This window comes from Notothenia rossii, assembly GCF_949606895.1.
Source record: "Notothenia rossii genome assembly, chromosome: 4".
NCBI lineage: Eukaryota > Metazoa > Chordata > Actinopteri > Perciformes > Nototheniidae > Notothenia > Notothenia rossii.
The window spans coordinates 16,076,155-16,098,912 of NC_136902.1; the positions used below are offsets into that span (position 1 = coordinate 16,076,155).

At 40.6% G+C, this 22,758-nt stretch overlaps 3 protein-coding genes across 11 annotated transcripts; 1 reads left to right on the forward strand and 2 right to left on the reverse strand.

Annotated features, from left to right (window-relative positions):
• Positions 1–50: 50 nt before the first annotated feature.
• LOC307036255 (transcriptional regulator QRICH1-like) lies at positions 51–8,845 on the forward strand. Its single transcript, XM_079676391.1, has 12 exons — positions 51–618; positions 1,259–1,532; positions 1,622–1,711; positions 1,805–1,945; positions 2,057–2,818; positions 2,925–3,096; positions 3,202–3,356; positions 4,657–4,771; positions 5,044–5,152; positions 5,387–5,535; positions 5,626–5,716; positions 7,513–8,845. Exons 2-12 carry the CDS (start codon positions 1,278–1,280, stop codon positions 7,697–7,699), a joined length of 2,226 nt encoding a protein of 741 aa, XP_079532517.1. The 5' UTR covers positions 51–618; positions 1,259–1,277; the 3' UTR covers positions 7,700–8,845.
• LOC307036258 (receptor-type tyrosine-protein phosphatase V-like) lies at positions 8,525–13,361 on the reverse strand. 5 transcript variants are annotated; one of them, XM_079676398.1, is made up of 11 exons: positions 13,240–13,361; positions 12,650–12,760; positions 12,312–12,411; positions 12,131–12,221; positions 11,955–12,031; positions 11,693–11,827; positions 11,050–11,172; positions 10,743–10,903; positions 10,107–10,242; positions 9,607–9,668; positions 8,525–9,475 (listed from the first exon to the last, which is right to left on the reverse strand). In XM_079676398.1, exons 2-11 carry the CDS (start codon positions 12,652–12,654, stop codon positions 9,265–9,267), a joined length of 1,101 nt encoding a protein of 366 aa, XP_079532524.1. In that variant the 5' UTR covers positions 12,655–12,760; positions 13,240–13,361; the 3' UTR covers positions 8,525–9,264. The 5 variants fall into 5 exon arrangements, with proteins under 5 accessions (XP_079532524.1, XP_079532520.1, XP_079532522.1 ...); XM_079676394.1 differs by having other exon boundaries at positions 8,525–9,478; XM_079676396.1 differs by having other exon boundaries at positions 8,525–9,478; positions 12,650–12,712; positions 13,240–13,317.
• Positions 13,362–19,481: 6,120 nt separating this feature from the next.
• LOC307035182 (uncharacterized protein) lies at positions 19,482–22,649 on the reverse strand. 5 transcript variants are annotated; one of them, XM_079674241.1, is made up of 13 exons: positions 22,492–22,649; positions 22,297–22,416; positions 22,163–22,210; positions 21,987–22,070; positions 21,837–21,898; positions 21,276–21,340; positions 21,107–21,171; positions 20,951–21,001; positions 20,824–20,868; positions 20,684–20,745; positions 20,486–20,532; positions 20,186–20,251; positions 19,482–19,936 (listed from the first exon to the last, which is right to left on the reverse strand). In XM_079674241.1, the coding sequence occupies exons 1-6, from the start codon at positions 22,492–22,494 to the stop codon at positions 21,322–21,324; spliced, it is 336 nt and encodes a 111-aa protein (XP_079530367.1). In that variant the 5' UTR covers positions 22,495–22,649; the 3' UTR covers positions 19,482–19,936; positions 20,186–20,251; positions 20,486–20,532; positions 20,684–20,745; positions 20,824–20,868; positions 20,951–21,001; positions 21,107–21,171; positions 21,276–21,321. The 5 variants fall into 5 exon arrangements, with proteins under 5 accessions (XP_079530367.1, XP_079530365.1, XP_079530363.1 ...); XM_079674239.1 differs by having other exon boundaries at positions 20,684–20,868; XM_079674237.1 differs by having other exon boundaries at positions 20,824–21,001.
• Positions 22,650–22,758: the final 109 nt, after the last annotated feature.

A 22,758-nucleotide genomic window follows, 5' to 3' on the forward strand; every position in this document is an offset into this window, starting at 1 on the left:
TAACTATTGAATATACGAAAAGTACAATACAATGTGTACAATAAATCGAATCTAAAATGAAAGAGCTTTACAGTTTCCAGAAGGGGTATTCTTTTGCAAACGCAAAGCACGCTGAAATGTAATGCGTGGGAATTAACCCTGAACTGCCCAAGGCTCACTTACCACCAGTCAAACATTCAGCGCATCTCTTTGGGACAACCTTAAAAGATTGAGAATCCAGTGAACCACTAGGAGCGTCTGTCTGGCATAACCGGGTTTTAAGGTGGTCTGACATCTACCTGATCTCGAGAGCTACTTTGCCTGTGTGTATCGCCTTTAACGGACTATACTGTCAACACCAGTTATCGCGATATCATCTGGTGGAAACACCGCGATAGCTCGACAGAGCTCCAACTCGCTTTCCGATTGGTCTGAGGGAAGTGTTGTAAAATGGCGCCCTGTGAAATATGAGTGGTTAATAAAAAGAAAAAATATAGTCAGCGATCTTACGAAAATAAAGATAAATAAATAACACAGCAGCCACAGGGGGATGTCAGTATACGTGTCCCTGTAAGAAGAGTGCAGTTTTTTGAGGACAGAGTAGGACGGGTGGGCGGCTCGAGTCTTTGAGGAAGAGAGGTAACGCGCCTGCTAATGTTAGCATGCTAGCTTTGGTAATAACATGTAGTCGGTGGAACGTTACAGACAGCAGACTAACCCCAGTGCCTTCTGGTTTTGCTCCACCTGCTACGGAGACATTGTGTTGTTGATTGTGCTCATGCTCGCATTATTACACAAACAGCTGTGGCGTGTTATGTTTTGCAAACAACACATGGCTAGTTAGCCATGTCTGATCTAGTTTGTTGTGTAGCTTCAGTAGGATGCATGTCATTCTAATTTCATTGCACAACTTGCATGTTTTCATTATGCAGCAGTTTCCTTCACTGCTTTTGAATACTGCATCGGATTTGGAAAGTGGCCGCGCTTTTGTCCCTGCTCGCACACAGTCAGATAGATTTAACCCTTTCGTATTACCCTCTGTCAGTGGTGCCACTTTGCAGTGATCTGTAGCTCTGTTTGTAAACACTGTACAGTGTAAACTGCACAGCATCACCCGTTTTTTGTTACATCAATAACTAAGTAGCTGTCTTCTTAACTTTCAAATGTATTTAAGTTGTGTTATTGAATTCATGGTCAATTTCTTTTGATACAGACATAGAGCGTTGCTATGCCTACAGCTAATTAAAAGCACTTATTTCCTGTCATCCTGCCAATAAAGGAAGACACTGTCAGCAGCAATGAATAACTCCCTTGATGGTACGGGCTCCTATGAGGAGCTTGTGAGGCAAAAAGCTCGGAGCATCCCTCAGCATCGCATGAAGGAGTTCCTGGAGTCCTTGGCTAGCAAAGGCCCAGATGCCCTGCAAGAGTTCACCCAGCAAGGCGGAGATGCTACGGCCACCACCACGACTATGGTCTACCAACAAGAGCCCAACTGCATCTACACAGACAGCACGGAGGTGGCAGGGTCATTGTTGGAGCTGGCTTGTCCGGTAAATTAGCGCACTAAATGGACACAAATCAATCTGTTAGCTATATCCATGAATCACTGCTCTCTGACAATGACTGTCCTGTCATGCAGGTTCAGGTTCATGTCCAGCCGCAGCAGCAACAGATACAGGAGTCTCAGCAGCAATCTGTACAGCAGAATACAGAGCAACAGATTGTGCAGGTTGGTACTTTTTATTATACCTTTGTGCTGTGTTAATTACTTGTTCCACTTAATCCTCTACTAACATTATTTTATTATCACTATTTTCTTCAGGTGCAGATCCAGGGTCAGCAGCAAGGTCAGATGCTTGGCCAGGTCCTTCAAATGCCCTCTGGCTCCCATCAACAGCTTCAAGGTGTGACAACGGCACAGCTGATTCAGCCTGGGGAACTCACAGAGGAGCAGCACCAACAGGTACACATAAGCGCACACGATCACAGTCAGCACCATAAGTCACTTTCAAATGTTGCAAATGGCCAGTTTGAATTTAGTTACCATCTATCATTTCTCTTTCTTGTGTTTTAGCTGCAAGCCCAGTTAATAGCAGCTGTTGCAGGAGGTCAACAGATACAAATCCAGACATTGGGAACTCTCTCTCCGACCCAGCAGCAGGACAATGTTGAGAGGAGGGTACTGGGTACAACCGTTGCCACATCACAGGGAGCAGGGGTCCTCCAGCCAGCCAAGAAGCGCAAGGTCGACATGCCCATCACTGTGTCCTATGCCCTGCCTGGTCAGCAAGTAGCCACAGTGCTGGCTATCCCTCAGGGACAGGGCCAGCAACAGAGTTACGTGTCCCTGCGGCCGGACCTCCTCACTGTGGACAGCTCCCACCTTTACAGTGCTACAGGCACTATCACTAGTCCCACAGGCGAGACCTGGACAATCCCTGTTTATTCTGCTCCTGCTGGAGCGGGAGGCCGTGAGCAGGTCACCCATATTGCCATCCCCCAGGAAGCCTATGGAACAGTGCAGGTTTCAGGGCCAAACACTACGACAATGACAACAATGCCAACACAAGTTACTGTTGAAAATGACAAGCTGAAAAGTCAGACAATTCAGGCCGTTTCCAGCATTACAAGCTCGGGAGGAATGGGAGGCCAGGAAGAAGTGGTGCACACTCTGTCTGCAAACACGCTGTTCCCTACCCAGCTGATGAACGGAAACATCCACATCCCAGTGGCAGTACAGGGCTACTCCAACGCGACACAGTCCCTCATCTGGGATCCACAGCAGCAGGTGCTGCACACCCAGGGGCTGTCGGGGCACGATGGACAGCAGCTTCAGGTACTAACACAGGTGTTATGTTGGACTATTTTGGCCAAATACACATATTGACTTTTGTTGATTGTTTGCACGAGGTAAGAGTGTTGGTGTGTTTGTGTCTCTGCAGGGTCACACAGTGATAACAGAGGTAGATGGCCAGCACCAGGTACAGGTGCAGGAGCTGCTGCTGCCCGCAACCCTGAAGCCAGAGGAGGGGCTGGAGGTGTGGCGGATATGGGCTCAGAGGAAAAACGTAGAGTTGGAAAAATCCGACACAAACAAATTGGCTCCAATTGGCCGTAAGTACATTTTGACATTGTTTGTTGTAATGTTAAGACATTGATGTGTGTGCATTGCCATTATCTTTTTCCTGTAAATCCTGATTTGTGTATTTTGTGTTTTAGGACGCCAAGCACTGCGTTTCCAGGAGGACTTGGTGTCGAGTGCAGTAGCTGAACTCTGCATGGGTCTCTCCTGCATGACAACAGAGGCTCGGGGGCTGGAAGAAGAGACTTATGGGGCTGATGTTCTCTACTATGTATTTCTGTGCATACAAAAAGTAAGTTCACTATGCCCCACAATCACACACAATAGGCGCTTTCACACCGGAGTACTTTTCCCCGTACTTTTCCCTTTTAGTTCCGATAGTTCCTGGGATTTTGCGTTCACACCAAAAAGAGAACTTACTTCATGAGAACTATTCCCCCTTTTTCAGTCCCTGCTAGAGAGCAGGTACTTTCCTGGGGAAAAAAAAGTTCAAATTTCTGATTGGCTGGGCGAATTGCAAACCACGCCCCGTAAAACTCTGAAAAGTTTTGTGAAGCCGGCATTGTATTTGTTAGCATTAGCATTATTAGCATTAGCCCAGCGCACCAACGGAGAGAGAATAACTTATGGCAACACAAAAAAAAACATGGGAGTGGTGGAGTGATGAGGTGTAGACGTTCTGGCGATTTACTCAGAAGGCTTCAGTAGAAGCTGCTGGGAGTCCCAGCAGCTTCTACTGAAGTCAGTCCATGGATCTATAATAAGAACTGGATACAGCGTCGGAGGCGGGGTCTCGTTCTTTCCTATGAGAGCTGCTCATTGGCGCATGAGGACAAAATGGCCCAACTTTTGAGAGAGCGAAACGTCACAGATTACCCATCATGCCTAGCTGTCAGAGCTAAAGAACCCGTATGCGCGCTCACAGAGCATGCGCCCCTTAAGCCGAGCTCCCACTATCAGCTCAGTAGAATGAATGGAGACAGAAAATAAATCTAGATTCGGCTTTTAGTGCATTTTACAACTTTAAGGACCGAATGATTCTAATAAGAGCTATCAAATAGTTCATACTGGGTAGTTTATTTAGTTTAAAAAAAAGTATCCGCAGATTTACAGACGTCTCTTTCCCAATGTTAGGCAATGGGGAAAAGTCTTTCTGGGCCCAGTGATGTCAGGGACTGATACGGAAATTGTAGTACCGCCGTTTGGGCACAACGAATATTTTCATCAGAGTCCGGCGCACTTCCCGGGGGCTTGAGCCAGTCCCCAACTCCGGGGACTTCCGGCCGGGGACTTCGGGTGGCAGTATACGCCGTGAAGTTGTTTGCGGCCTGCCAGTAAACCCAAAGCAGAAGAAGAAGAAGTGACGTCAGCGGCTTCATTTGCGTAATCTTCCCTCAGGGACTTATTCTGGTGTGAACGCGATCTGCTCTTTAGTTCCATGGGGTAACTAAGTGCTGGGAACTAAGTACGGCAAAGTACTTGGTGTGAAAGCGGCTATACACACTCATCCATTCAACATCCATTTAATAATTGTGGGTTCTTGATTTTTATGGAGTAACACTGTTTGACCACATCTTTATTTTCCCCTGCAGTATCTGTTTGATAATGGCCGTGTGGACGACGTTTTCTCCGATCAGTATTACACACGCTTCGCTCACAGTCTGCACCAGATCTTAGAGCCTTGGAGATCATCTATCCACCCGCTAGGTGAGAACAAAGAGTGTTATGCACATTTTTCTTGCATTTACAAAGCCTGTTTTTTGGTAATCATATCAAATAATATTATCTCAGATAATATGCACAGAGACAAAACACAAACCTAGCTTGTTAGGGGTGTCACCAATCACAATTTTTATATTGGTTTCTGATGTTTTTGGCACAAAACATTTACCAAGAAGTGTAATGCTTTTCTCAATGAAATTCAAATAATTAGATAATTTCTTGGCGGGTCTTCACAATCTAACTTTACCTCCTGCCAGGTTACATTATTCCCAGTCATGTGACGGAGGAGATGCTGTGGGAATGTAAACAGCTGGGAGCTCATTCTCCCTGGACGTTGCTCACGACTCTTATGTTCTTTAACACCAAGTAAGTTTCTTCCATCCTCACACATTAATCATACTGTTAAATTGACATCCAGTTATATTGTCCATTATATACCTCATAGAGCAAACCTTCATTTTAAGACAAGTAATTCTCAATCTACATATAAGCAAAATACAAATCTGCACAAGACACTCGTTGTCATTCCATACACTTTGGGATACCAATGAACACACACTGGCCAAATCAGTTAATGTATATACATTATATTTTCTCCAGGTATTTTCACCTAAGGACGGTGGAACAGCATCTAAAAGTGGCCTTTTCTAAGGTGCTGAGACACACCAGGAAAATTCCCAACAGCCCAAAAGACAAGAGCACCAGCATCCGATACCTAAAGTCAACAGAGAGGTTCATAGGACAGAAAGGTAAACTTTCACACAATTGAATTTGTGATTGAACCCCATGTTAGAATGGATTACAATTTGTATATTGCTTTTGTATTTGTCTCTGTTCAGTCACAGATGACATGTACTCGGAGCAGCTGGAGGACCCAGAGAACCCGCTGCGATGCCCCATCAAGCTCTATGATTTCTACCTCTTCAAATGGTAAAAATATAAAAGTGTTTATCAGTAAATTGAACTGTATATTATGTGTTTGGAGGTGTACATTTGTTTTTATGTAATGATACAGGAATCAAACATTTCATCGCTTGTTCAACTGTATTCATCTAAAAAAAAACTAGTCATTCTTCTTAGTGCTGCCACGTAGTGTTTTCACTCTGGCCAAGGTTAAAGTTATCAGTCTACGATGAAAGCCAGAGTTTCTGCTGCTAAATGATGTATTTGTTATTGACATGGGTTGTAAAGCACACGTTGCACTCAAGAGTTCAAGTGGTTTGAAATTGTGAAAACCTTGTTGCTAAGCAACTGACAAAAACATAGATGTTTTATAATAACTTCATTTTTCTCCTCTTAAACGGTGAAGGATTTTTTATGTTTTCTGCCTCAACAATTTTCAGAAGAATAAGCAAACAAAATGATCTAGCCTTAGCTGCCAGTGTCCTTCACCACCTCTTAACAGAAAGAAATGTCTGAAAGTCGATCAATCCTTGAACAATGCGTAAAAGGTTCAACAGCTATTTTGATTATTTCTTGCCATTCACGTTTTATTTTTTTATGTTTCACATCATTGTATATATTTTTGGGGTTTGGACTGAGTCGGACAAAAAATGCAACTGAAGACTTAATCTGGGCCTCTTAGAATCAGTCAGCAATTTTTCAGTTTTTGACTTGGTGTATATCACTTGATTAATATAGAATTAGTCGCAGTCCTGATGGCAATAGGACAAACGAAACAGTCTCAAACACTACAAGTAGGCCTGTCACGATAAATAATTTTGTTGGACGATACATTTTCCTGGAAATTATTGCGATAAACGATAATATTGTCGGCACGGTTGTAAGACCATTTTAGACCACTGATATAATGATAATATATAATAATAATTCAAGTACGTCCTTTCAAACATAACTTTTTATTGAACATTCAACATAGATATCTATATATATTTATATATATGAGCACACATTGTCTCACAAGCAAAAAAACCCTCCTTAAAACAACAGTCAAGTGTACAGTCCACTGTCCATACAAAGACCCAGCTGCCTCAACAGGCCATATCCAAATCTGTATTTCAAAGTTTTCGAGCAAGAAAAAACAACATGTTTGCATTGTCAGGCAAATGCATCTTTGATTGTAAACTGTCAGGAAGGTGGGGGCTCTCCATCTCCAGCTGCCGTGTTTGCTCCCAGCTGGGAAAATGGAATGGGGTGGTTGTGTTTCAGGTGCAGTTTAAGGTTGGTCATATTGCTAGCTTGTGTTGCTACCTTTTTAAAACAAATGTGACATAACGGCTCATTCAAGTCCGTAGGTTCGCCTCGTTGATTTGGCTTAAATCCAAAAATATTCCCACACCGGAGATGTGGAATTAGCTTTTGCAACCAATTCCATTTAACTTCAAATTCCCCTCGAGTAAGTCACACGTTGTCTCCTGCTTGTCTCTATATTATGCATTTTGTCCTGACCTGGCTGTGTGTGTGCCCCGCCCCTCGCGCCGCGCCTGACCGGCAGCCTGGCTAAAATGCTGGTCATATCCTTATGTAAACAAACACACATGTAAACGGCAATTTATCGAGGTCCAAAAAGTTATCGAGTTCCTTTTCTATTTATCGTACGATAAGTCAATTCATTGCTTATCACGTCAGGCCTAACTACAAGATCAAAAGCAAAACCATCATGAAAGCACACCTTTTTCAAGAGCCTCTCTATTTAACTGGCAGACAAATCTGATATGTTTGTGAATCAAGGTGTGCTCATGCTCTGTTCCCTGTGTCTCTGTCAGTCCGCAGAGTGCTAAAGGTCGCAACGACACCTTCTACCTGACTCCTGAGCCCGTGGTGGCTCCCAACAGCCCCATCTGGTACTCCACTCAACCAATCCCAAAAGAACAGCTGGAGCAGATGCTCGCCCGCATCACTGTCCTTCGGGAAATCCAGGAAGCCATTAACTTGTCTGAGAGTGTGCACTAGTTTGAGACTTATAAATGGACTAAACTCTTTCCTTTCTCTTCACCCAGCCTTTGACTGCTCATTATCAGTAGTTTTGTACTCTCAAACCCTCCTATGGTCTTAAGGGGTGGCATGTTTATAGTCATATGTTTCAGTGTATCATACATTCACGGACTGTACATACAACAGCTGATCATTTGTTTTATTGAGGCAATCTCTCGACCTTACCCCATTTCTTTTCTTTTTGTTTTGCCAAAGGATGTAGTGTCCGATCTTTTAATTGGACCTAAACTCCAATTTACATTTTATTTTAACTGTTGGTTCTTTTAACCAATTGTAATTCCATGTTGTATTTTAATCTGTAGTATATGTCCTATATATTTTCACTGGGGTTGGCCTACGCTATGCTGCTCTACATTGAAACCCTGCTTTGTTGCTCTTCTTTCCCTCATCTGCCTTTGTCACAGTTAGGTGTCCCAGTGAATACCTCAGTGGTATTAGCACTGCATTATGTAGCCAAACATAGGCTAAAGGGATTTTTTTAAATTGTGTGAATAATCCTTTTTTTTTTTATATTTCACTCATCTGTCTCGAGCTCAGTTCACAATACAGCAAACTCTGAAGATCACTCGCTTTTTAGTAATTGTTGCGTGCTGTTGGACTAGCTTAGGAGCATTGAATCACTTCAGCAAACAGACTTTATTGCAATACAGTCTCGCCACTTGCCCTGCAGCTATTAGCACTTGCCACACGGTGGAGACGTAGAGGAAGGGCGAAGGATGTGACTTCTCCTGGATCCGCCTTTCTCTCTCCTGTCCATCACAAACTCCAAAACGTACCCGAGGAGGGATCTATTGTATCATACATGTTTATTAACCGACAAATGAAAGACTCTAAAAAGAAAAAGAAGAGGCTTAGCCCTTTTATGTTCTATAATGTATAATGCTCATATAGCTCCTTAATGTACTGTAATGGGTTTCAGTCTTCTAAGGAGAAGGACAGTGCCTGTGTGTTTTTGAAACATGACCTTTTTTGTACAGCCACCATGTGTCTGCCTTTTTAGCAAGTCCGCTATACATTATGCATTCTTGAGTACTTATGTGTGATGTGAAATAATGCACAATGATTTCAAAAGAGGAAACTAAATAAAGTAATCCCGCAGCATCACTTGATCAATAATGGAGACAAAGATATAAAAACAGTGAATTGTTCAGCTAGCTGTAAACCCTGAGGATCTAACTGTGTGCACAGGGAACAGCTTGATCATTGTGCTCTTGTGTTCTTGTGAATCTCCTGCTAATTCATTCACAGAACAGGTTTGACCTGTCTGGCATGTTACGCCCTTAATATTTACTTCTGGTCGCGAAAAAAAAGAAGTGCTGCGTCTTTGGTTTCTTTACCAGCATGTATGTGCATGTTGTCAGGCCGGTTTTCCACCTGCAGGGCTTGGTGTCACAAGCACAACAAGCTTTATTTCTGCTGTCCACTTCCTTCTGAGGAGCTGTATGAGGGCATGCATACCGCTGTTGTTTTTTTAACCCTTAGTCTTGTTTGTGTCTGTAGTATCGGCTGTACAGTTTGTGAGTTCAGAAGGCGTTTGATCCTGGATTAAACAATGAAGAGGAAGGCAGTAACCTCCTCAGTAGGTTCCCAGGGTTTAAGATCTGTTGCATTGCGGTCTGTGGTTGGTCTGATGGAGCTGTCTGTCGGTGATGATGATGTCTCCTCCCACCGCTGCTCCCCCTTCCTGAGGAACTGTGTTGGTTAATATTTGAACTGGCTCCCTGAATTTGTGGCCTGCTGGGGAAGAAAAATAACCATAATTAAAATGTCATCTTATATCACAATGACTAATTATGCTGCCTGTGCTGAAATTTGATTTGGCTGGTGTGTTGGTGCTCATAGGGAGCTTATTTCTGTATTCTCACCGTGCTGAGCTCCCTCCACTGAGCCAGTGCAGCAGACACTGATGAATAAATATGTACTGCTCCTGAGTTCACACAAAGGAATGAACAGGTAATGAGAAACTTGTGAGAACCAAACAGTAGAGCAAACTGTTAATGAGAATGGAGGAGGGGAGGGGGTTACCTTGGTTGGTGATTGGCTAATGGTTACACAAGCCAAAACATTGTTATGACATAAAGTGGCCAAAATCTGATCAGCTCATTTTCAGACAGGTTTTTATATCAACTTTCAGAATCTCTTAACGCAGAGGGAACACATATTTATGTATAAAAGACATGAAAAAGTGGATTTTGCATAATAGCTGACCTTTAACTATCTGCAAAATGTACAGAACTTTGTGATGGTTTGTGGCTGCTAATGCTTTGATACTTATACTTAGGTAACATTTTGAACTTTGTTGCGGTTACTTTTACTTATTTGAACACTGCAGGTGAGTAAACCACTGGATCACGACTGCACCGACCTGATTTTGGACCATCCACATTCGATGTAGCCTTAGGTCCTCCACAGCAGCCCGGACATCAGGTTTGATGCCCCTCGCACACAGCTGCATCAGCCACAACAGCGTCACAAATGTCCCTGAGCGCCCAACACCTGCACTGAAACACCATAATGCAGGATTTAACTTCGACATCATCTTAGATCCATCTGATTAACATGGTTGGTCAGTTATTAAATACAAATGACATGGCTATTTTTGTAGTTTGTAATACTGGCATTTAATAGCAAGATTATCTGATCTGAAATATATTGAGTCACTTTTGGTTTATTTTAAAAATAAATTGTTGACAATATTGCACTTTATACTGAAAAATGGACACGAAAAATTGAGATCTCTTTTCTCTCTTTAAACATCTCAAAATGGTTTCCATGCAAATGAAATACATTTAGCATATTCAGCATTTACAGTTTATCATTTCACTATTAACTTTTTTTGTAATCCAATAACATAATCCACATTATATGTAATCCATTGCTGCCAACCCTGGTTATTGATAAACCTCTGAAAGCTCTACATGGTAGACTGAGCAGGGCACAGATTTTAAATAAGTCAGTAATAAGTTTCCTAACGAAGAGGGTGATGGGCTGAAGGTCTCACCTGCAGTGCACCACGGCCGGTCCCAGACATGGAATCGCTTCCATTTGCTGCCGCACATACTCAGTGAAGGCACAGAGAGAGGATGAGTCTTTAGGGATGCCCCGGTCCGGCCAGGCTGGGTAGTAGTAGTGTGTGATTAGCCTGTCAGTTGGACAATATCTCTGAAACACAAACACTTTCCTTCAACCCAAACACAAAGGCTTCTCCTTCTTCTTTGATTGATCACTGGTGTGGTCAGTGCACACACAAGTCCACAGCAGCACTTGAAAAGGTACCAAAGGAGATAATGGATGTTTGTTTTGCTCACCTGTCTGAGGTTAATGGTGGTGACAAAATAATCTGGACCCTGTTTACGGATCACTGTTGTCACTTGGATCAGTCCATGATAAACTGTCCCTTTTTGCAGAGACCAATACTTATCACACAGCACCTGCAAACATAGAAATAAAGGTAATTTCAAACCACTAATTCAACAAGGTCCTTTTTTAAAGACTTGTAAGCTTACTGATAGTAGGTGTACAAAAGGAGTTATTTAGTATTTAAGAAACTCGCTTATTCACTTTCTTGCCCACAGTTAGGTGAGAAGACTGAAACCCCTCACATTTCTTTACGGGAAATATGGAGCTTTAAGAAGTTTAGCTATAAAGACTGTAAAGAGGGAAGAACAACTAGCCTAGCTCTGTAAACAAGATTTAAAAAGCACAACCTACCAGCAACCTCAAAAGCTCACAAATGAAGTGTTTTGTATATTTGAAATGACTTAAACTCTGGAAACAGGTTAGCTTAGTCTTTATGCTAAGCCAACTACTTCCTCCGCTGTAGCTTCATATATTACCGTGGGCTATAGAAAATTCCTTTAAAATAAGGAATATATATTTCATCTGAGGAGTCAGATGTTGGACACACACACACACACACACACACAGAGAGAGAGAAAGGGTCTTTCTCACTATGTCCTTGTGTTTCAGAGCTGTCACCATAACGATTATCCTGACGTTCTGCTCCCACACCATCCTCCAGAAGTCAGCCATGGTGTTGTTCAAAGGACCCTGGGTGCAGATAAAGTCTCTTTCTGAACCTCCTCCCTGAAAACAGACACACATGCATTAACAGATGCAGACAGATGTGAAGGCAGACTTACAGACAGTCTCAGAGGTGGTAACGCAGGAGGACAGAGTAATGAAATGACAGAGAAGGTGAATGGATTCTTACAGGGACAAAGTTTGCGTTGATGTAGTCAGTGTGTGGTTGGGAGTTTTGGACTGACAGCCTCACGCGACAATGGTCATCTATAACCAGATGGAGAACAGAAAAAATAAGAAAAAGTCTCACACACTATAACAAATAGATGATGTAATCTGTTGTAGTGTGATAATGTAGTTACTTACATGGCAATATGTAGGGGTATCTGTTCTTTTCTCTGTTTGCCTCTGAGTCCCCTGCTGTAATGGGAAGTTCTTTGCCAACTAAATCTAGCTCCTTCAAAAAGTCAAGGACATCAGAACAAATGACAAATATAATAACTTTACAAATCAGAAATCTGATGCAAGGTCAATTTTTTTAACTCACCTCAAACTCCTGTTTAAAGCCTTTGTTGTCATTGGCTGCATGTGCCTGGCATCGCAAACTAAACTCCTGCACAATTTGCGCTCTTGAGAAAGTTTGCACCCTGTGAAATATAATTGTCTGATATTTAACCATTTTAAGGGCATTTATAGACAATATGAAGTAACCGGCATAGAAAAAGTAGACCTAATAAAACTAATTGTAGAAGTGCGGTCTGTTTTTTTTTAAAGACATCTTTAGTGATAAGCCTAACGGCTCTAAGACAAACTTGCATAATGTTTTGGTCTATTCATGGGAATCAGCCACACACTCAAAGTTCCAACAAAAAATGGTCACCTTACCTCATGTCTTCTTTTGCTGTCAACCTCGTACTTTCATTCGAAATTTAGCTGGACCTCCAGTTGCTGAAAGGTGCCAGTGTGATTTCAGTGTTGATAGAAAAATACCAATTCCTGTCAATTCAAGTAAAATGTTCTTTTAATTGGACATCAATAAATGTATTGGCAATTTATAAAGCAAATTGTAACTGAATAGCTCAGAACATTGTGTCAACCTCTTGTTTTCCCCTCCCCCTTTATGTTAAATATTTTCCTCCTGAGCAGAGTTATGTGAAAACAGAGGAACACACAGAGAAGCTGTATCACACATGTGAGGAAGTTAGTTGCCTTCATAAATGTATTTGTATCCATGCATACCTCATGTAACTACACTTTCTTTATACTGGTTCAAAACCAAAAAGTTTTACATTGAATCTAATCTACAAATGTCTCCTCTTTTGTATAGTAGAAAGGCATACCTGACAAGCACAACCCACATGGAACCCACACGGAACAATTAGTAAAACTGACCCGACAAGATAGAAAACCTGCTCCAACGAGTCCTCAATACACAACACAGAGTCCAAGCTTCAGTATGAGGGTTTCAGGATTACCTTTCCAAAGGGGCCGCTGGTAAATGGTTTAAACCTGAAGAGAAACAGGACAGTAATACACTGCTCCAAGTCATCTTAAGGTTGTCTGGTTTTAATAATACTCAACCCTTTCCCTCTTTCTCCCTCAGGGCAGGGGAGGAGGAAGTTGAGTGGCGACAGTGGGTGGAGAGAGAAACACTAAACCTCTGGGAGGGATGGCAGTACATGATGTTATTAGATACTCTTAGCACTGACCAAATGTAAAGTAACTCTAACTGAGGCTCTGAGAATTAAACTCATGTTTATTCACACTTAAGGTGTTTACTAATACAGTAGACATTTGTGTCTTGTTTAACACACAGCTGACACAATGCATCAGTCTGTTGTCTACACAAAATGGGATAAAATGGCACAAAGCTATAAATGAAATATTTTTCATAGATTATTGTTCAATTGTGTCTTATTCTCAGTCTAGATTATCAGCACTTGACGATTGAAGGTTAGAACACCTGCCTTGTCGATTAGTGAGTTCGTTGTGACACTCCAATGCTTTTTTAATTTAAAAATCATTGTGGTTTTGTTTAAATTTTTATAAGTCTAATTCCGTAGGAGCATGTCATCATGGACATTCGAATAGACTTGCAAACATGTTAGATTTTACAAAACAAATATCTTGAAAAGGAAAATGTAGCATGCATGTCCCTCCTTGAGAGCTTTGAAAGGCGCCCATAAATAAAATGCATTATTATCATGAATAAACAAATTCAGGCAGTGTCTAATCACAAAAGCGACAGGTTTAATCATTTAAATGACAAGAAAATACTGTATTGTGTGATTAGTGTTAAATTGAATATGTAGTCTAATTCATGTGTTATTTATTATTATATGATAATCCAAGGGCAAATTGTCTAGCTTGTGACAGAGGTAAATAATTCTGAAAAATGTTTTACTATAGCAGCAGTATTATTGGTGTCTAATTTGTGAGATAAGGAAATTCCCCTATAGCCTGCTATATTTTTCACAACACAGATATTCATATAACATTACATGTTACTTGTTAGACGCGTTTATCCAAAGTCCACATACGCAATACTGTGGACTGTGAAGTGTCTTTCCCAGGGACACAACGACATGCTGACTGCAGTGGGGTTTGAACCTGTGACCCCCTGATCCGAACACCTACACATAACCCACTGCGCCACATGCCTCCCTCATGTTTTCACAATAAACCACACTTGGAAATAATCTGCATAATGAGTACTTTTACTTTTGGTAGTTTAAGTACATTTTGATGCTAATGCTTTTAAACTTTTCTTGAGTAACATTTTGAATGCTGGACTTTTACTAGTATCTAGGGGCGGTTCTAGGGGGGGCCAACATTGACTTTGGACCCCCCTGAAAAAAAATAAAATAAAACAGTTTATGATTAAACGATTTATTGGCTGACGGAATAGGCGGAACTCACAATATTTGTCATTCTAGTCGGACCCATTAGACCAGGGGTCTCCGCGTAATTTCCACTGGGGACAGGGGGGACATGTCGAAATCCTGTTTCCCCCACTTTACAAATATGTTTAACGCAAGCCGTCATCGCCACGGATGAGCACACAGCATCTGTGAGCGAGTGAGACAGAGAGAGCGAGAGAGCTAGAGAGAGCATACCTTTATCTATTTAATATATTTGTAAAAAATAAAGTAAGAAATCATTCCAATGTGTACTATAAGACAGTAAAAAAAAAAACAGTTTAAAAGGGGAGTGATTAGTCAAATATGCATTAATAAAAAGAAAGAATGCTAACTAAACTATAGGTAACATTAGGTAAGAATACAAAAGTTTAAATGATTTGTTATTGGTTGTGATCGTATTCTAAAGATGTTTGGATTATTGAAAAGTATACAGCTCCCTTTCATATAAGTGTTGAGAACTATATCCAGAAATTCATTTTGTGCTCAGAGTGCACCAGATTGATGCATTTAACTTCAACATTTGAAAAAAAAGGATACGATAAGTCAATTTATCGATTATCGCGACAGGACTAGTATTGCATTGTTTTCTTATGCGCAATTACTTCATAATGTCTTTGTCTTTTTCGTCCTGCATTTATTGTGCCCCCCTCAGAAAATAACTGGCCCCAGCCTGGCCCCCCGACTCAAATTGGTCTAGAACCGCCACTGCTTGTAACAGAGTATTCCTCCACACTGGTACTTCTACTTTTACTCAAGTACAAGATCTGAGTAGCCTACTTTTTCCACCTCTGCTTGTTACAGAATATTTTTACAATTTAGGATTGCTCCTTTAACTTAAAGGTGGGGTAGGTAAGTTTGAGAAACCGGCTCGAAATACACTTTTTGTTATATTCCATGGAATGCTCTTAACATCCCGATAGCAATGAATATCTTAAGTGCTTTGACAAAAAATCCATTAAAAAATGTAATCTGTGGAAGCCGTAGTGCTGTAGTGGAGCTAATGCCTGATCACAATTCTACCGGAGATAAAGTTAAATTCTGCTGTGATAAAACCCCATCCTGTTCTAAACCACATCAAGTATTATTTCTGAAACAGTATGGAGCTCAAATGCGTTTTCTCTTGCGGGTTTATCACAAGGTGAGTTCCTTTTTTCATTTCCTGCTTTTTAAACACATATGGTCTACAGCAGGGGTTCCCAACCTTTATTGTGCCAAGGACCGGCAGATACATTAAAAAAAATTTGCGGACCGGTTGTCAATTTTAACTGATTTGAATATTTACTCACCAGCAGGTGGCAACAGAGGCTAATTGTATTTAACAGCCTGAAGAAATACCAATATGCATCCAAAACATATTAACAATGTTTAAAACCTGGCTACAAAAATTAGGACCGCTTTACAAATATTAATATAATATATAATATAATATAGCCTAATATAGGTGGCAGGGCCGGCCCTGACCAATTTGCTGCCCGAGGCAAGATTTTAGCTGGCGCATCAAAGAATCAATCTGGTGCCCTTTGAGAGCAACATTTGGAGATCTATGGATACATCTCTCAATAAGAAACAGAACTGTAAACAGACTTTCTTTTTCTTGATGGATATTTTACAAATCTCTCCCCTTTCAAACTGTATTCTTGTTTATTAATAACAACTTTTTTTAAGGTCATATAGTATTTTATATCTGTTTTTCATCTATTCTCTTATTTTTTATAGCTATAATGATCATATAAAGGTGTGCCTTTGCCTCACTGAGCTGAGGTTATCCGAGCCGCTCAGTCTTTCAGGAGAGAGCTCTCTAAAGCTCTCCCCCCCACGGACGCTTGCACAGTAAATTCCAATGTTAATAAAAGCACACAGAAGCTGTATATGTTTTTTGGGAGTTTGATTTATTTTAAATTAAGACAAATACAAAATTAAAACCTATAATTGCACACTAAAACCATTATTTCCAAAAAAGAACAATTTCACATAAACGTCTGGTTTTTACTGGGGCTGGGGCAGTTCAATTCGATTTCTTTTGGGGGGGGGGGGTGTGCTATAGTTTATGGGCGCTGTATGCAATATATGCGTAGTTCTGTTAGTATAAGATAATAAGATGTACTTTGTTGATCCAAAATTGCGAAATTGTGTTTTAAAAATGTAAATTAATTTTTTCTTTTACATTTCTAACTTTTTTTATTTTTCTTTCTCCCCAAATTTCGGCGCCCCCTATGGGTTGATGCGCCCTTAGCCTTCGCCTATACTGCCTATGCCGAGGGCCGGCCCTGATAGGTGGCAACAGTGGCTAATTGTATGTAACAGCATGAACAAATAATAGAACAATATGCATCCAAAACATATTAACACAGTTTAAAACCAGGATACAATTAAAACAAATTAGGACCACTGTACACATATTGATATAACTGAAATGTCCGTGAGACCCCTGGGCTTGTTTGCCAGCAATAATAACTTCATACCGGGACGTTCGTTCCGGTGCACTCCGACAGCATTTAGCACTACATCGAGATTAAGATTAAACAAACTTATTTTGAGAACACCCACATACCTATGGAGTTGGCCAGATGTGTGTAAATTACTGTTCATGGTAATTTGAAAACAAATGCCGTTGTTGGATACACACAAACACACCGAAAATAGACACACACTAGGGCTGTACCCGAATATTCGACTATTCGAATATTCGTTCGTTGGCCAACTATTCGGGTTTCAATTTCATTATTCGTATATTCGTTTTTTGATTTTTTTTTTTCTAAATGTATGTTATAATAAAGGCGAATTGCCATATTCTTATACTATATTTATACTTTTGAATTGCACTGTTAAAATTCGGAAATATATACAATCTCAGCCTGTGCTCCTGACATCGCGTTCACTCACAGTCACGAACGCAAACGGCACGCTTCACCTCGCTTCACCTCGTTTAACCCACAAAATGCCGAAGACTTCAGCTGTGTGGGACCATTTTAGATTGGACGACGGTAAGAAGAATATGTGCCAAATATGCGATAAGAAACTGGCCTACCACGGTGGCACAACAACTCTGAAAAGTCACCTGGATGCTGTAAGTAGTAGCCTAGTTTAGCTTAGCTGTTGTCAAGTTGCCATGAGGAAGCTGCTTTATCCGCCGTTTAAACAGTAACGTTACACATGATAAAAACGTGCACTTACTTTGCCTGGAAAATAGTTGGAAGCAAGCAACCGAATTCTTTTTTTATATTAGTTTTTCAATTTTATCCGAATAATGAAAATAATAGGAGTAATGTGGGAACATCTGGGGCTAAGGCAATTATTGGCATAAAGTTGAGTAGCTCAGCGTAATAATAACTTGTGTCCATAGGTGCATCCCCACGCATCCCAGCCATCAACATCCTCAACAATACAGCAGACCCTACAGTTACCCTACAGAGGACACATTTAGTTTTAATGTTTGCGAGTACTGAGACAATAAATAAATATAAATCGTAATAGTATGCTCTTTCTGCGCTTCTGCTTAACAGCGTGTTGTCAGGTGTCTCGGATTCGGAGCGTTTTATGAAACCTTTTTGAAAAAAAAATATTTATTTGAAAAAAAAAAATTTGATTTTTTTTTTTGAAAAAATAAATAAAAATGTCTCCGCACCGAGTATTCGAATATTCGCTGCTGATTACTATCGAATATCCGGAGCCCGAAATATGGTATTCGGGACAGCCCTAACACACACACAGCGGAGCTGAGCAGAGCACATACACACACACATCATGCGCCTTTGTGACCGGACATTTCCTTCATACAACGAGTAATAGGGGGAATAATCGGGCCGTTCGATGTGTGTGTGTTGTGTAGGTGTGTGTGGTTGAAACGTAGCAGCCTGCAGTGGGGAACGCAAGAAATCATACCCTCGTGGGGGCGCGCTCATGTGATTGGCTTAGACTGGAGGAGACATCTGATTGGCTATAGATGAGAGAAATTACAAGTACGAATCGGGTGAGCGTCAGGGGAGTCTCAAAAAACCCACACACTAATGCACAGCGATCCATGCACAGAAAGCGGTTTGGGTTTGCAGGTTCAGAGGTTTTAAACGGAAAACAAATATGTGTGGATCAAAAATACATGTAAAACTTTTTTCTGTGTTTGGATTTTATTTACATATGAAACGGAACACATTTGTGTGTGCATTGAAAACATAAGTGTGAATCCTTTTGCATGTGTGTATTATGAGATTGTTCTGAGCCCATAACTTTCTGTCGGTCCACCATCTGAAATTACGTAATATAGGCAGCAAATCTGTATCCGCTCATTGTCCCCGTTTTTAAAAGATTTGGATACGGAGGAAAAGAGAAAGGGTTTTATTTTTCTGACGCTGCGTGAGTTCCCCGACCGGGGACGCATAATATTTATGTATAAAAGACATCAAAAAGCTATAGGCCCTGACTGCAGCACGCGGAATGGGGCGTGGTCAGATGTGTGCGAGGCTGGACTTCCAATGAGAGGGGTGTATGGATATCCTAATGAGACAAACAGCATCATCTGCTGGACAACTACAAGAAGTACAAATACAAATCTGCACTCGACTAAATATAATTTAAAAACTAAATATAAAACCTTCATACTAATTAAATGCATGAATGTATTTAAATATACCTTTTTATACCACATGTGCAATGTGGTATAAAAAGTCATATTTTCTATATTAGTGTATTTAAGTTCATTATTTAATATTTGTTTAAATTGATTATTCATTTTGTCAGTTCTGTGCATACTCATATCTAGTCCATATATTTCAAATGATACATTGCACTGCACTTCATAGAATGATAGAAAAATAATTTATTATTTACAACATTTATCATATAACAGAACAATCATTAAGATAACAGAACCGAAAAAGCAAATACAGTAAATATAAAAACCAAACCAAGTATATAAAAAAAAAATCTATACAACAGTGAAAGTCTTTGCTGATGCAAACATTCAACCGCGCTCTTCAAAACAGGCATGAACCTTAAGGTTTTCTTTATCAATGCACTGCTCAAAAAACATTAAATAGTCCGACTCTAATTTGAACCTGAAAATAAATGGGTCCATCCTGTCTTCCCAGCTGTCTTCGTCCCTCAGGTTGCTGGCTTCACCAAGATTATGGAGAGCTGCTTCTCTGTCCAGTGGGGCCATGGAAATCATTTGTGGCAGGATGACTTTATCTCCCATTTTCTTTGCAGAGCACCACTGAGATGCCGCCATAGCACTACTTATAAAGAGGTGCTTCTCCTACAGGAAGAAGAGAAATAGTTTATGCATTGCTACTACACTGTACATTTACTATTCTTATATTGCTGCTGCTGATTTGCAACAAGATGCTTTGAATGTGTAATTATGACGCACACAAACTTGCACATGCAACACTATCTAAATCAGTGGTACAAAATATTTTCAGCCATTTTCTACCAGTCGCTGCAGAAGAACAGAAGGAAGTGCTGTGAATTTCATGTAAGGTATAACAGATAGCATATCACATACTCCATCCTCCTCTTCAGAGCTGGAAAGAAGTTATTCTGCAGCCGTCTTTGCCAGTGGGTCCTTTTTCTGGAAGACACCAGATGAAAGGAATTACCACTGCATGGTAAAACAGTTGTACTTGCATCATGACACATTGCCCCCTTGAATAAGACGTGGAAGCAACAAACTGTATGGCTGTGGAGCACATCCATGGAGATTTTAAGTAGTAAATTACAGTCTACATAACCATCCAAAGTCGCTGCAGAGTGCCATTTCCTTTACGACTTTACTTCTTTTGGGTGGGTCATCATGATTACTTACCCTGGGACTGTCTTCGCAGTCTTTTGGTTTATCTTCTGCCTTCGAATCTATCAGTGACAACAAGTGATATGGGAATTGTTAACAAACATAACTGGTTTATTGTTTAATTTCATTATTTTTTTTTTGCCCTCATAAAAAAATATAATAAAAGATTCAAGATGACACATGCACAAAATGTGTCACGGTAAGAATACTTACGTCACGGGGAAGTTGTCAATGAGTAGCATGCACCACCATCTCCTTAAATGCTCCATGTCCAACTGTGCAAAAACAGATGCATATTAAAATGAAAAGGGAACACCACAAGGACTGATCAAAAGTGTATCTCTGTGGCCTACCTCACTGAAATCAAAAGCTGACTCCATCACAAAGTAGAGGGCATACTGTTCAAGAGTAAAAAAAACATTACACACTAATTGCAAAACTGTAAAGAAAAGATTGATAAATTCATCAGATGAGCCATACCATGAGCACAAACACCCCACAGTTGTTGGAGGCCCGTTGTCTTGGTATGCCCTATTTCATGAAGAAGGTGAGATTATATACATTATATACACATATACACACACACACAGTGTAGGAATCCAGGAATCAAACTCAATTAGTGTGCATCATAATTACTCATTTGAATGTCGTTTGCACAGAATTCTCTCCAGGGTCCAGGTGACACAAGCAGAGCAACTTGTCTAATGGGGGATAACACACAGCTGTTTAGACAAGGACATTCAAGAAAATTGAAAACTGGAACATATAACTGGTTGAATATTGTCAAACTGGTGGAACCACCAACTTTTGAACACTGCAGAACTGCAAAACCACCAACTGTGGAATAATGCCTAACAGGTTGGCCAAGAGCTTGATTTTAAGGAAACAAACAGAAAAGAAAGCTTATAAATGGGTGGTAACAGAACATTCCCATTTTAAATGTTTTATGCTCAGTTTCAGTCCAATCTTTTGTTCAATAACATGTCAATGTATGCTTGAGGTCATCTTTTAAATGTAAAACTGAACACAGAGCCATAGACAAAAATAATACAAATATAAGAACAGAACCTTAAAACTGAACATAATTTCTGTGCTTAAAAACCTCAATGTTTCCATTTGGCTTTCATCACGGAAGCCAGTGCCATTTAGGGAATCTAAAAAAAAGATCTCCCTTTCTTGTGACTTCATTATCTACAAAATAGTTACCACAGCAAATAGAACACACAATTACAAAATTTGAGCTGAAATACTTATCTTAATTTTGAAATTAAAGTAACAGTATAAGAAGATGTTATACTTTATTGATGAAATTAGTAATATTTTGTGTTTAGCTTGAAATACAGTTAAGTTAATTCATATCACTGACACATATTGTCCAATGCCCTGGGCGCCAGGAACCAGAATCCACCGGAAATCGTCTGCTTTATCCTTGTGAGAGATGGTAAAATGAATAGTTTACATTCAGTGAGTCTCATATGATTCCAGAAAATATAATAATGATAATACGCATAAGTACCGGGAGATGCTGTTCAGGATTCTGCAACATAGGTATAAACCAAGTGTGAACGACATAGCTGTTTGCCGAGAACACTTTGATGCCCTGTAAGACAGTTGTTATTTCAGTCTAGAAAAGATTATAAACAGAAGGGGATACATTTATATTGGAAAAGGTACTGTATGCAACTTCACTACCTGGTCATTGGCCAGCTTCTCTATGACCTTGAGGCAGCTGTTTAGGATCTGTAAAAGAAGAGGAAAATGGCAACATTGCCTACATTTGTACTGACAAAATAAGCACACTGTCTATGCATTATTTCCATATTTACCATCCCTTCAACATCCTGTGGTCGTCCCAAAGTCCAAAAGTCAGTGCGTGTAAGGATCTGGTTGTTTACATAGGCAAGGCTTTCATCTGGGCTTCCTCTGCTGTCCAATACCTGTGAAAGCTGACAGATAGACACATTTAGAAAATTATTTTTAAAATCTCCATGGTGTGTTCTAGATTCAAACAGTCTATTCACCATATTTTCCTGTGTTTGAGTCAGCTTCTGTCCCCAACAGGACTGGTGGGCCTTTACTGTATGAAGAGTCAGTTGTGGGGTCGTCGTCTCTTTGCTTTGATGCCTCCGGGCCGCCCAGCTCCGGGCGCATTACCGCCATCTACTGAGGTGTAATGTGGACCCACAAGGCGGGGTCGGACATCCAACCCCGCCTTTTATCCGACCCCGCCCCATTCCGCGTTCCACGGCGAGGACCTTCTCAAAGTGCATTTTGCATGATAGGTCCCC